The 14312-nt window shown below is 45.6% G+C and overlaps 2 protein-coding genes across 4 annotated transcripts in view; both read right to left on the reverse strand.

Annotated features, from left to right (window-relative positions):
* Positions 1-5945: 5945 nt before the first annotated feature.
* LOC134092383 (uncharacterized) lies at positions 5946-8193 on the reverse strand. Its single transcript, XM_062545202.1, has 4 exons — positions 7981-8193; positions 7324-7575; positions 6824-7087; positions 5946-6523 (listed from the first exon to the last, which is right to left on the reverse strand). Exons 1-4 carry the CDS (start codon positions 7982-7984, stop codon positions 6360-6362), a joined length of 684 nt encoding a protein of 227 aa, XP_062401186.1. The 5' UTR covers positions 7985-8193; the 3' UTR covers positions 5946-6359.
* A 128-nt stretch (positions 8194-8321) lies between these two features.
* Positions 8322-14312, reverse strand: part of rab11fip4b (RAB11 family interacting protein 4 (class II) b) — a 43997-nt gene continuing 38006 nt past the window's right edge. For 2 of the 3 annotated variants that reach the window (XM_062545189.1, XM_062545175.1), the window contains exons 10-14: positions 13587-13724; positions 12893-13051; positions 11599-11676; positions 11015-11158; positions 8322-10692 (exon numbers count right to left, since the gene is read on the reverse strand). In XM_062545189.1, coding sequence (XP_062401173.1) covers positions 10576-10692; positions 11015-11158; positions 11599-11676; positions 12893-13051; positions 13587-13724 — 636 coding nt within the window. In that variant the 3' untranslated portion in view covers positions 8322-10575. The remainder of the gene's footprint in view (positions 10693-11014; positions 11159-11598; positions 11677-12892; positions 13052-13586; positions 13725-14312) is intronic. The other variant, XM_062545182.1, reaches the window with a different exon arrangement.

Genomic DNA, 14312 nt, shown 5'->3' on the forward strand with positions numbered 1-14312 from the left:
AGGCCCCAATCTGATGAAGGAATGCAAACCGTTTCTCTCAATGGGAAGGGAAATCAGCCCCCCCCCCCCCCCCCCAAAAAAAAACGCTGCTCTGGGTTGCTTCTGATAAGCCAGTGAGCATTTCCCCCCTTATTTTCCAACCAGAAAAGCACATTCCTGTCCTATGTATCCTGTCTAAGCGGGGGCGTGGGAGGTGTGTCGGCTTATCGGAACGCCGCGCCACGGTTGGAATGAGGATTGGGGTTCCGGAGCCTGCCCACCACCTGTGGCCTGATGCGTGAGGCTCTGCGATAGCCTGACGGGAGGAGAGGTGAGCGCTGCCCTGCCAGGTATCCTGAGCCTGTTCACTTATACAGGCATGTGGCGGTTCAAAGTTACTGTGTGTGCACGCGTGATAATGTCGTCTCTGTGATAACCATATACAGGCTTGGAGTTATGAGCTGGGCGTGTACTGTCATGGGCACATATAAACATAATCTATACCATATTGATTGGTGTATATACTGTATACATAGTGCTGTGCATACATGAAGCCAATCCATAGCGTGCTGATGGAGATAGCAGTGTAGAAGGAGGTGTATGGGCATGTCCTTCAGATGGACCAGAACTGCATCCCCAAAGTAGAAATGAGTTGTTCCATGGAAAAGGAGGAAGGCAGGTTTTTTTTTTTTTAAATGTCATCCTACGGTTGCTGAGTGACATTCCAATCAGTTGACGGCATATTCAAATTTACATTGGTCTCTTAATTTTCAGCAACCATAAGATCACATCAGAAAAAGGTGCAGTAATCTCCTATTTTTTTCCAGAGCTGTATATGTATGTGTGTGTGTGTGTGTGTGTGTGTGTGTGTGTGTGACTATCTCTCTTATGACACTCTGACTCCTACTACTGAGATAACAGTTTCCTTTGGATAACAGTTCTATAGAGCAAAGTGTGAGCTGTTTTGAAAGCGCTCACAAGACCACAGTGTCTGGAGGCCCGCTGGCGTAACAGCTCTGTGAATATATGGCACACACACACACACACACACACACACACACACACACACACACACACACACACACACACACACCGCGTAGCAACACTTATAGCCTGCGGAGAGTCACAGGACACAGCCACAGCTTGAGGACGTCCACGTCCATTCAACATCCATCTACAGGAAACGGAGCACATGCTCTCATTAACATACCGCACCACACCACCCAGAGGGTCCCCACTGAGACTTGTGACTCCAGCACATCGCTGGTTAACGGTGCTCCTGCTGAACGTAAAAGTTGGGCAATGCAGTACCTACTGATTATACTCCGAATCATTAATCCACCACACACAACAACAAATGTGTTTACAGAAAACAGAGTGGACAATCGTTGTCTGAGAGACCGTCCAGCCTACAAGCAGAGCGTTCCCTCTTTTCATCTCTCTCTCTCTTTCTTTCTGATTGTCGGAATCTTCTGTCGTTTCTCTCTCTCTCTCTCTCCTTCACTCTCCCCTTTTGCCGTCCTCTGTGCTGCCCTCTCCCCACTGACACACTATTACTCCTCTATCTATCCCTCTCTCTCTCCCTCTCTCTCTCTGTTATCTTTCCCGCTGCCTCTCTCTCTCTCTCTCTCTTTCTCTCTCTGTCTCTCCGTCCAGTCGGTCCAGTCTGTGGAGGACTCATTATCCAGCACCTTGACCCAGACATCTGACTGTGAGTCCGCGCTAGACGGGCGTCATGGCTGGCTGCGCTGTGCCACCGCCACTGCTGCTGCCGCCGCCACCGCTCCTCTCCACCGCCGCCACCACCCACCTCCCCCTTCCCTCCGACGAGCTGTGCATCCCAACAGCGGCAGCCAGGCGAGGGAGCGCTGCTGCGCGCACACACGCCCCCTGCTGGGTCTGCGGCGTCACTACAGTCTGACCGGCCTTTTACCAGCCGCATACGGCATCACCAGTAAACCCCCTCACCTCTTTTGTGCACGTACACACACACACACACGCACACACACACGCACACACACACGCGCGAATACACACACACACACACACACGCACGCATACACACACACGCACGTGTGCACGCACGCACGCGAACACACACACACACACACACACACACACAGAAAATCAGCCATTCAGTCTCCATTTAGACAAAGGAGGAGGGCAAGCAAGGACAGCAATGCCTAGAGGCAGGTACTGGACTACGGTTAGGAATTAGAATGAGCTGGTAGTATTTGAAAAAAAAAAAAACGGATCCAACTCCGTTTCTTTAACCTCCTTCCCACAGGTGTGATTGCGTCCGACAGCGATCGCAAAGTCATCTCAAAGATTTGGGTCTAATTAATTGAGACGAGCTCAGAGGCCGGAGATGGTTTTCCATGGCCGTGGAGGAGGAGTGGCTTGAGAGGGCCCCTGAGACTCCAAATCCGGTTGAGTCACCATCCCGATGTTTGCTCCTGAAGATGTTTGACTGTGAAATGTGCTTTATGGATAATCATTACTGAAAAGGCAGTAAACAACGAGATGTAAAAAAAAAAACCAAAAAAAAAACAGGAGGAGGTCAGGGAGGTTTGGAGGCCGAAAAAGAACAGAAGACGGACTGTGACCCGCCTGGATGCCCTCTCGCTCTGTCTTGGCAGGCGGACGGGATGACATTGCATCAGAGGGAGATTTCATGTAGTGTACTCTATGTGGCTGCTCTGCCTCCCCTTTCATTGATTTGATTGGCTGCCAGATATTACCACAGCTAGATCCCTTACTGGGCTATAACACACAAACAGATTCAACCTCATCCAGCGCGTTTACCCCAAACCCTGCAATTGTCTTAGGGCCTTAGGATGCCTCAGAGCCAGCAAAACGATTTTGGTACAACGGGGGGGATTTTTTTCCTCTGTGTAATACCGGTGAAAGATGGCGCCAACCATACAAGGAGAACCAGACCAAACCAGACCAGACCAAACCAAACCAGACCACATCTTCCACTCACCATGTCATCCAGCAGACGCCCACATCACAGTCCTGCTCTAGATCTATCAGGCGGTTTGAGTCACCAGACGCCATCACCTTCAAATTAGAAGGGCCAATGCCGTGATGAATCACCGAACCCACATCTGGTGCCGGTGTGGCTATTTGGGAGCCGGGCCATTTGGCCACAGGATGTGGCTGCCGAGGAGATTGGTGGAGGTCACCGCTGGAAAAGACCAAAACAAAATGAAATCTCCCTGAAAGAATGATGAGACCGGAAATAAGATCAGATAGTTATGGATTATAATTACCTCAGAAACACATCAGATCTTAAGTGGATGTGGCTTTCATGAAGAGGTAGGCCACCTCCCACCTGTAGCCTACTAAATTATTTCATATGGATATGTTACTCATTGATGAGGACCAACAAATGACAACTAATTCAGACAGCTAGAAATTTCCATTTGACTCAGACAGAAAAAAAACCCCTTCATCCCACACAGATACCCCCAAAAGCAGAAGTGCTGACTCATTGAGATACAAATATGCCATTCCTGTGGTAACATATTCAATAATGGGAAGCACTATCCGCTTCTATGCAAAATGTTTTAAAAACGCTCATGAGCAATTCTACCCTTAACTTAGAGACAGCTCCCATTCATGGAGCCTTATTTTTTCCACACAGCATGGTGACTCACGAGTGGAAATCATAGTCGAAATGTGAGCTGAGCAACAAGTGGTCGATAATGAACAGAGGCAGAGACTGCGAATGACCCCGCGAGGGAGTTGCGGCCACGAGGGTTAACGCTAACACGTTAGTGACAACCTTACTAATAGGCCTACCTACCTTTCCCGAGCAGTCTTTGTGAGAGAGCGTTCCACATGTTCAGTTTGAATGTATGGAATATTGGGTTGAGGTGTTAGTGCTAACGATCTTGTTAGAGTCTGTGCATATCTAAAATATATCACGTTAAGGTCTGAGGTTGTGTGGGAGGCTTTTCAAAGTATAGGTCCATAACAGAGAAGCCAAAAGATGCAAAGAGCATAGCTACAACCCCTGGCATAAATTATGGAATCACCAGTCTTGGAGGATGATCCAGTTGTTTAATTTTTTAGAAAAAAGCCAAATCACAGACATGACATGAGTTCATTTCAAATGGCAACTTTCTGGCTTTAGGAAATCAAGAAAAAAAATAATTTATCAGTAACAGCTGCTTGTTTTAGACCAACCAGGGGAAAAAAAATATGGAATCACTCAATTCCAAGGAAAAAATTATGGAATCATGAAAAACAAATTGACAAAAGAACACTTCAACGCACCACTAGTACTTTGTTGTACCACCTCTGGCTTTTGTAACAGCTTACAGTCTCTGAGGCATGGACTTAATGAGTGACAAACAGTACTCTTCATCAATCTGGCTCCAACTTTCTCTGATTCCAGTTGCCAGATCAGTTTTGCAGGTTGGAGCCTTGGGATGCACCATTTTCTTCAAATTCTACTACAGATTTTCAATTGGATTGAGATCCAGACTATTTGCAGGCCATGACATTGACCTTATGTGTCTTTCTTCAAGGAATTCAACAGTCTTTGCTCTATGACAAGATGCATTATCATCTTGAAAAATGATGTAATCATCCCCAAACATCCTTTCAATTGATTGGATAAGAAAAGTGTCCAAAATGTCAATATAAACTACATATAATAAATAATAATATAAGCATTATTGAAGATGTAACAATCGCCATCTCCCCAATGCCTTTACCTGACATGCAGCCCCATATCATCAATGACTTGTTTTCTTCAGGCAGTTGTCTTCATAAATCTCATTGAAATGGCACCAAACAAAAGTTCCAGCATCATCACCTTGCCCATTGCAGAAACGATTCATCACTGAATACGACTTTCATCTAGTTATATCCACATTCCACAGGTCACTCATTAAGTCCATGCCTCAGAGACTGTAAGCTGTTACAACAGCCAGAGGTGGTGCAACAAAGTACTAGTGGTGCGTTGAAGGTGTTCTTTTGTCAATTTGTTTCTCATGATTCCACATTTTTTCCCCCTCTGGTTGGTCTAAAACAAGCAACTGTTATTGATTAATATTTTTTTTTCTTGATTTCCTTTAATATTTCCAATAAGCCAGAAAGTTGCCATTTGAAATGAACTTAGTTTTGTGTCATGTCTGTGATCTGGTTTTTTTTCTAAAAAATGAAACAACTGGATTAACATCCTCCAAGACTGGTGATTCCATAATTTATGCCAGGGGTTGTACATCTCGTTAAAATGACTATAGATCAGCTCTTTGCATTGCATTTTGTAGCCTACTAGAACTTTTCTAGTGGACATATATCAAAAACTAGTCATAACGAATCACAATATATTCTTACCACAACTGATTATCTTTCAAATGTAATTGTAGGTCTACAATAGGTGCAACATCTTGCATTGCATTAGGAAGCTGGCATAGTACTGCCACCTAGTGGATATAAACGGTTACTGAAACAATTCAGTTGATGACTGAGACTTGAAAGTAGTAGTGTAACATGCGCTTAGCTGAATAATTCTTAAAAGTTTCTTATGTGTAAAAATATGCAAATATCCTGTTAAGATGTACATTCACATACCAGGTTTCCTCCAAAACTACACTTAATGCATTATTAGTTTTTACTGTGCATTAAGATTGCACATGTGCTGAACAGAATGTCAGGTTTCAAAAGCTGCCTGGTCTGAGAGGATGTAATTTTGCCCTCTGAATGATTTATTCTCTGAAGCAGATGATCCTTGTCTTCTGTAGTGGAGAAACCTGGGAGTTAAGACTTGTGGTTGGACGGCAGCGTCAGGGGACTCATGCTAGCAAACATATGGAATTATTCAGACCGGAAACCCATGTTCTTTTGGAATGCTGGATTTATTTTTGTTCCAGAGATCCAGAACAGTGAACTCAACCCCACACTCCCCCCAAAACCCAACCCACTCCAAGCAAAGGAACCAAACCTGAAAGTTGATAGAGTTAACTGTAATGTAGCTGCCCTCAAATTTGGTTTGACCAAATACTTTATCAGTGGATAAACAAATCTGAACTCTTTTTCTGTTGTAATGAAACCAATCACTTGACCAATTAATTAAAATACATGATAAAGTAACTAAAGTGTCAAAGTAAATACATAATAAAATGACATTACATAATAAGATGCCAAGTGATTAGAATTAAAATAATAAAATAAAAGTGTTTTTTTTTTTAATTAATCTTCTTCACAAAATCCATAACTCCAGTGACAGTATTAACTGTCAAACTAATACACAGACCGCAACTGACAGACAGAGAATCTTGTCAGTCAAACCAGGAAACCAGCAAGGAAACTAAACTCATGAGTGCTCAACCATCCCTAACGAACCAATAAGACCCGAGGAGCCATCACTCCTCTGCGTCCGAGAACTGCCCCTCCACCGTTGCGCGGCTGCGGTACTCCCACTTGACCGGGGGCATGTGGTGGACGCTGGGGTTGTAGAGGGACGGAATGCAGCCACCTTGCTCCACGCTCAGCCTCATCAGCGCCACCGTCAGGACATCCTCGATACCTGCACGGGGGGGGGGGGGGGGGGGGGGGGGGGCAGAGGGTCTATGGGTGCCTCTCAACATCTCTCCTCGATCCTCCAGGGGCGTACCCACTGATTTATAACTAACACTGGATGGACTATCCCATTGTTAGAGTAGCACTAGCAAATACTGTGGTGACCATGCAGAGAGTCTCATTAAGAGCACAACGAGGTTCACCAGGCACAAAATGTTCCATTAAACTGTGTGTGTGTTTTTTTTTTTACGAGTGGGTATTTGTGGGTATTGGATGGCGGCCATTTTAGACCGGCAGTGAGGCTCACCGTACGGGCTGTCGTGATCGGCCTCCCCGTTGTCCTGCTCGCTGATCTCCTGCTCCCAGTCCTCGATCTCCACGTGCTGCTGCTGCTGCCAGTGCAGCAGGGGCAGAGGGGGATCTTCCTCCACGCCCGCCTTCCTCTTCCTCCATCTGAAGTAGCTCTTTTTGGGGCCTCTCCTGCACGGCCGGAGACGAGACCAGGTCTGGACTTTGGAGGGCTTGGTGGGGTCCCCCCACGTTGACTCGGCTGCTCCCTTCTCGCCTCCACCTTCAAGAAGATATTATGGGCGTGTTTAACACTAGACAGTTTAGTCCAGACCCGAGTTCATTTGGACTGATGGTTCAGGTGATTTTTTAATAGTGTGAAAAGCAGTCTTGCAGACCCAGAGTCCACTAGATGGTCTGGGGTACAGAAATAGTTAAGAATACATTGGAAAAGCAAGTACAGCAAGTACAATCCTAACTTTCTACCTGGCACAACCATTTGAGATGTTTGTAACTCACCATGATAGTTCTCTTTTTGGTTTCCAGTTTGTTTTCTAGTCGTCTCCCAGTCCTCTTTGTCCCATAGCTCATGTGGCGTTGAGAAATTGGAGTTCTCTACTGAAGACCTCCTCCTCGCACCGGTTCTTGTCCTTGATGGCCGTTGCCTTGGATGCGTTTGCGCCTGAGATTGATCTGGGGGGATCTTTACAGACAACTCAGACTGGGGTGTCACTTTGGGCAGGCCCACCTCACCAACACTTTTCTGCCTACCTGGAGGAGAAATGGCCAATGTGAAGTAACGGAACTGTTGTTTCTGTGGGCCATGACTTTACAATCTGACGCTAAACAGTAAAATGCAAAACAAACTGCATCAATCGTGCACGCCATGACAAAGTCTAAACAAAGCTGGTATACAGGCTAAGTGTTGGTAAAACAACGCATTCTTAAGTTAAACAAATCATTAAGCCAATGTTCACGTTCAGACAATGTAGAAGCGCTGAAGCGTTTTCGTTGAGTAGCCTATAGCACAGCTTGCAATTTCAAATCAGGGGAAATCTTGGAGAAAATGCGATAGCATGAATATACTAACTAACTCTCTCATCTAGTAGTGCCGTGTGCATCAAAGATGTCTTTCGAAGCTTAACTATTAATTGACAATTTCACCTGAGAACTTACCCATTTTACAAGTTTAGCCTACGAGCTCCGCGAAAGAAACCGCTGCTGCGAAAAAGTAGCTCTCCCTCTCCCCACCCCCACACTCAGGGGTACAACACGTGGACGCTCTGCTCCCTGGCTAGCTCAAATGGATCATGAAATGGATAGGCTACTTAATTTTTAAATGAAAATAACTTCCATCCAGTAGATACAAAGTTGGCTAACATGATTTCGATACATTTCATGGTTCGTTACGAAATTTGCTTTGGTTTTGTGCTGTGATGTCAAAGGTCAATGTAGTGTAGGCCTGCAGTCTGCAGCTCTGTTATTAAACCACCTCAAAGAAAGGAACACTTCACTGCTACTTGTTCAACATATTTTAATTATGCAATTATTTTATTTTCACAAGGGAAAAAACTTAGCTTAGCAAACTCATTACAAGATAGACTTAACCGGATATTAACAACAGGTGTTGTATGACTGTTAAAACACAAATTCCATGCAGATGAGATGACCAATTAACTTGATGACCGCTCATCTGCAGGTTTTACTCGGCTTGTGTCTAAAGTGGGTCTTGGCTACATGGTGGTAGCTTCTTCCCGTAGCCTAGGGTCTACCATTTAAATTTCAAAGGGACGAAAAAAAAGGTGCAGGTATGCACTCCGAAGAAAGCTCATCAGTTGGCTCAGGGCAGCACCTAAAGCAGCAGTCAGACGGGCCATACCCCATTCAACTTCACAAAAGCTCCATGAGATCAAATGAAATATTGTTCTTTTAAAAAAAGAAGAAAGAAAAAGATCTAGGTTTGGGAGTATTATGTCCTGATAGGACTACCTTCGAACACCAAATGTCCTGCTACAAGTTCACTACTGTTCGCTCTGAAAATGCCTTGTCTGATTTGAAAAACAAAACAAAACAAAACAAAAAAACTAAGTTTAAAACAAATGAACTAATCTGTACAACATTTACATCTCACAAAAAATTTTTAAGACACTGAACGTCTATATAAAGTCAGCCTACTATAGCCTATACTCTTAATGGTCTACATGGATCCATGTGGAACAGACAGGAGGCAAGGCACAATCACCAGAAGTACATGCAAAGAAACTGCTTTGTGCAAGAAGCAAAACTAGACTCCATGTTTTTTCAGTAATGTCATATCCCTATACAACTGTCAAAAAACAGAAATCTTTACTGGCTTCGTCGCTGAAATGCTGGATAATACACTCTGGCTGGGTCATATTCATCTGGCTGGAGCCTACATTGCTGATAAATTATTATTATTATTATTATTATTATTATTATTGTTGTTGTTGTTGTTGTTGTTGACAGTCATTGAGCCACTTGCAAATATGCAGAAGTCCTGGTGCATTTGCATCAGTCTATCCCTCGGTGTCTGAGCAGAGTCATGACAGCCCACATAAGTAGATTCAACAGTAATTTGCTGGTGAAAAACAAATCGATCTCATACAAGTGTGTGTGTGTGTGTGTGTATACCTGGCAGTACTTCACAAAACCACACCATGATTTTGGATTGCTGCAAAATGCTCCCCTCATTATAAGTTACCAAAAGTTAGCAAAAGATGGGCTTGCGCTGTGCATCACCGTGACCACACACAAACTGAACGCCTCAGGAACGACCTCCGCCTCTGTTTAAGTAACCTATATAATTTCAGCATTGTGACATTCACATAGTCTGTGCTACTGTACTGTACATTCAAGTGTATGACCCTTGACCCACAACTCTCTGGTCTACAGCCTTGGTCAGTAACCCACCATTTATATCCTTTAAACTGACTCCGTAACATACTCTTACCAAGTGCACATTTGTGAGTTTCACCATCTTTTCAACCAATTATTGTTTCAGAATATACACCTGCCTTATGCAAGTCTCTTGCACACCCACCCCTCCACCCAACTTCACTTCCGCAGTCTGTTCTTGTTTCTCCCTCATCACATTCGTGGTCCATGTTTTACGAGCGCTCAGTTTTCCCCGCTCCGCGACCACAGGCACTTCAACATGAGCCCCGACCCTTATTAGCACATACTGACCACGACCACAACCTCTCGCTATAGCAACTGGCCTGTCACAGACAACCCGGCTCCCTCCCAGCATTCTGCGTCATCCTCGTCAGTAGTACAAGCACTTCTCAACGCGTTGAGACGCTACTGTCTCTTCCACACCTCTGACCTCTGACCTCTGGCCCTGCTGCCCTCTCCGTGGGCCGTCTGTGCCGTTAGCTCAAGCACAGGGTGGTCAGAGGGTTGCTGACCGCCTGGCACCGTATGGCACCGTGCTTCAGGGATGCCCACACCTCCTCCTCCCTCTCAGTGATTTCACCCTCAATGGTTTTTGTTGATTTACAGCAATGGCAATGACAGCATAATCTTCAAAAAAGTGCATGAAAGGTATTAATATCTTTTAAAGATTCACAGATCGTAACAAAGACATACAAAAAAAATCTCTTTTTTTCCTTTTTTTTCCCCCTCCCAAGACACATGGGCAAAAAAGTTCCAGTTTTCCAGCATGGGTGCAGTTCACATGTTCCAGCACAGACAACAGGGGGCGCTATATGTCCAGTGTAGAGTCTCCACTCCTCGTCCCCTCTGGTGGAGTTAGTTCTTGATCTCCAGGATGGAGGGGTTATGGTCCAGGATGTTCAGGATGATTTTGTCCATGTATTGCCTGAGGCGAATGTTGATCTCTTCCTGTTCTTTGAGGGCCTCCATCAGCTGTGAACAGAGTGGAATTATCAGAACATTCATTTGACAACACAGTGTCTTTAAACCTAATCCCTCTAATAGATAGACAGACAGACAGAGGCAGACAGACAGATACACATAAAGCTAGATAGATAAACGGCATATCCCCAGGGAACTTTAGGACCCTTGAAATGTACAATATTAAAATGTAAAATAATTCATCCTAAAATATTCCATTCTAAATTCTACAGTCCATTCTTCAGGAGAAACATCTCTGCCGTCCCCCACCCAATTTATCCATCATCCCCCCCCCCCCCCCCCAGACCATCTGTCCTGTAGCCCTAGTACACACCTCATCTCGGGAGGCACTGTCTATCTCTGCAGCCAGGGATTGGGCTTTCGTCTGTTGGGCAAACAGGTTCTTGGCCTCGTGGAGACTCAGGCTGAGGATCTGCCCGTTCAGCTCCTCGTTCTGCTCCCTCAGCTTCTGATTCTCCTGCAGGAGGGGTGGGGTGGGGAGGGGAAAGAACAGTGAGTCTCGGCAGGTGGGAAAAAAAGGCCTCGAGATTTTAACAGCTCTGTTATTACCGAGGCCACAATTTTTAATGGAGAAAATTGAGACATTCCATCAGCTTGGAGCTCAGACACAGAATCAGTAAAAAAAAAAAAGAGAGAGTCTAAGTTAAGACATTCATACAAGGTGTGTAGACAAGAAAAAACAGTCCACACGCACACAACACGCCAACAGCCTTCTAGACAAAATGAAGCGGGATTAGAAGTTACAGCGTCAGAACAGGGTCAGCAAACTTGTGCACACAGTTCAAACCGACTACAGACAGCTGGCTGGAGTAGTTATTGGTGGTTAATGATGAGGTTATGAGGGTGGTGGTGGGGGGGGGGGGGGGGGTCGGGGAGGTAGCGGGGAGGGGGGTTTACCAGGAGACTGGGACGCAGCCTGGCCCCAGCAGACACAAGGTGCTGCAGTTCAGTGGGCAAGTCCTGCGGAGCCATCCTCTGGGGTAAACAAAGCAGAGGCGACAGGAGCGCCGAGTGAGCGAGCAGCCGAGCTCAACGATCACGTGACTCTAGCTGTGAGGGCTATCAGCTTTTAGTGGGAGGCATTTCGTTGGACTTCCTCAGCCAGCGCCATACCCACTGAATAGCTCAGTGAGTTAAGCACTAACACCCAGGGAAGATTCATGAGGCCCGCCTACACATTCTGTTTTGTGTTGGAGAGTGCTGCAGAAGAGGAATGCATAATTAAAGCCACAGAAGGCAACAATGGATCCATCCCACACTCGCAGAAAATAAAGTATAAAGATCACTGTTACTCTTCATGTGGTGCCTGCTTGCTCGTTCACAGGCTTTTATTTTCACCCAGCTTTGTGTTCATGTTTGCTGCCACTTGCCACAAGTTCTGGTTGCCAGAACAGGAGGCATGTGCTGTGTGGCAGTTTCATAAATATAGGTGCCCTTCCTGTAAAATGTGTGGACGAAAACAAACACTTAAAATGAGTGACCATGAGGAACTGCTCCAGGGATGGAGTGGGCGGTGTGAACTTAAAAGTCAAGGACTTTGATGTCAGATTGAAGGCATTGAGTCCTCGCATTTGAATACTGTGGTGATGGATCGCTGGGGCTCACGCCTCCTAGCCTCTTATCAGCGTTTCATGTTTACACTGAACTTTCACAGCGGCACCGGCAGTGTGACCGGGCAGAGGGGGGAGGCCGCGCCAGCACCACCAAACACCGCCAGGCAAATGGCACCACAACAAGTCACACAACTCACAAGGTACAACAACAACAACTCACAAGGTACAGGAACAACTCACAAGGTACAGGTGCAGGGTGTTTCATTGCAGCAGTTGACCTCCAAATTACTTCTTCAATGCACACTCGTTTACAAAGAAATTATGTAATGTAGAGCTGCATACATAGTTCAGATACAAATTCAGACAAATTGAAAAACGGTTAAAAAATAAGCAGACCAAATGAATGAGAAGCTCACCACCAACATGGTTCATAAATAGGTTAGAGCAAGCCAACAATGTCAGCCCTGTGAATGTAGGGATGGCTGTAAAAAAAAAAGGCCGCAATGCGAAGTCCATATCTTTAGACATCTATTTGTTTCCAAAGTACAGTCGTTGGAATTAGACGAAGAGTGACAGGGGTGTTTGTTTTGTACGCCCACAGGCAGATCTAGCGGCGAGTGAGTGCGTGCGTACTGTACCTGTTTGAGTCTCTTGACCTCCAGCTCCAGCTCGGCCTCGCGGGTGCGCGGGCTGAAGTCCGAGAAGCTCACGGAGGAGCTGCGCACGCGGCCCAGCCTCTCGGCCTCCAGCTTGTAGAGCTGCAGGTTCTCCAGCTCCCGCCGCAGCTCCTCAATCAGCTGAGGAGGAGAGAGAGAGAGAGAGAGAGAGAGAGAGATTTTCAATACATTCTGATTATTTGTCTGTTGTTATGTCCATGTCTTACACCTGTATGTTCAATGTATGTAATATTTGCTTTGGCTAAACATTTAGCTAATAAAGCACTTTTGAAATTGAAATTGAAAGAGAAATTGAGAGAGAGAGAGAGAGAGAGAGAGAGAGAGAGAGAGAGAGAGAGAGAGAGAGAGAGAGAGAGAGAGAGAGAGAGGAGAGGAGTGAGGGGGGAGCAAAGCCAAGCTCAAAACAGAGTAAACAAGAGAGAGTGAAACGAGTAAAACTGAACAGTAGCCGTGAGGAGCTTTGTGGAGAGGAGCATTCACACAGCTAGATCAAAGCGAAGCTTGTGCTAAGGCGGATGGTTGTTTTGTCTGGACTACTGTAGGCTAGATGTTTGTAAACAGCTGGTGGGTAGCTTTTTAAATGTTGTTGGTGTTTCTATACACCACTGTGAGAGTGTGTTTGGGATCTGTCTGGAGCAGAGAGCAGTCTGGTCACCTCCTGCATGGCGTCCTTCTCTCTCTGGTGCTCGTGCCGGTTCTGGTTCAGCTTGTCCATCATCTTCCTGTACAGATCCATCTCGTCCTTGAGCCGTAAGCTGGTGTCCTCCAGTTTATCGGTCATTCTCTGTTTCTCCTGTGACCACAAAGACATAACATGTCCATATATATATATTTCGACTTAGTCTGCTTAAATGGGCTCATCCATCGCCACCATAAAGGGCAGTACAAAGCTAAATACTGAATAATGACACCATTGAAGTCACTGCATTCCAGTTGTTAGTGAGAGTAATACATTAACATTTCTGTTTTGAACTGCATAAACATGTTGTGAAATGTATGTTAAATGCATTCTGTAGTTGTAGAGTCCTAAGACTACTGTTTTTGTGCTGACTTCCCTTTGTGGGGTGGTGCCACACCCAGGAAACAGGGGTGCTGATGACGGTTTGGAATTAGCGCTCACACGCGTCAATCAGACTAGGGAGCGCAAGCGCTGCAGTCAGCAGATGGGAGATGATGCAGACTGATTGTGTGTGTGTGTGTGTGTGTGTGTGTGTGTGTGTGTGTGTGTGTGTGTGTGTGTGTGTGTGTGTGTGTGTGTGTGTGTGTGTGTGTGTGTGTGTGTGTGTGTGTGTGCGCACACATCAACACACACACACCTCAGTGATGACTGGTAAATGAACTTTAACACGCACCAGCTCACTGCTATGACTGCTGTGTTTGT

The sequence above is a fragment of the Sardina pilchardus genome, chromosome 1 (genome assembly GCF_963854185.1).
Source record: "Sardina pilchardus chromosome 1, fSarPil1.1, whole genome shotgun sequence".
Taxonomy (NCBI): Eukaryota; Metazoa; Chordata; class Actinopteri; order Clupeiformes; family Clupeidae; genus Sardina; species Sardina pilchardus.

Excerpts from the sequence above, each read along its gene's own strand:
- LOC134092383 (XM_062545202.1), bottom strand. Across the intron at positions 7,088-7,323 it reads CCAAAAAGAGAACTATCATG|GTGGAGGCGAGAAGGGAGCA; the intron begins GTGAGTTACAAA and ends ATCTTCTTGAAG. Across the intron at positions 6,524-6,823 it reads CGATCACGACAGCCCGTACG|GTATCGAGGATGTCCTGACG; the intron begins GTGAGCCTCACT and ends CCCCCCGTGCAG.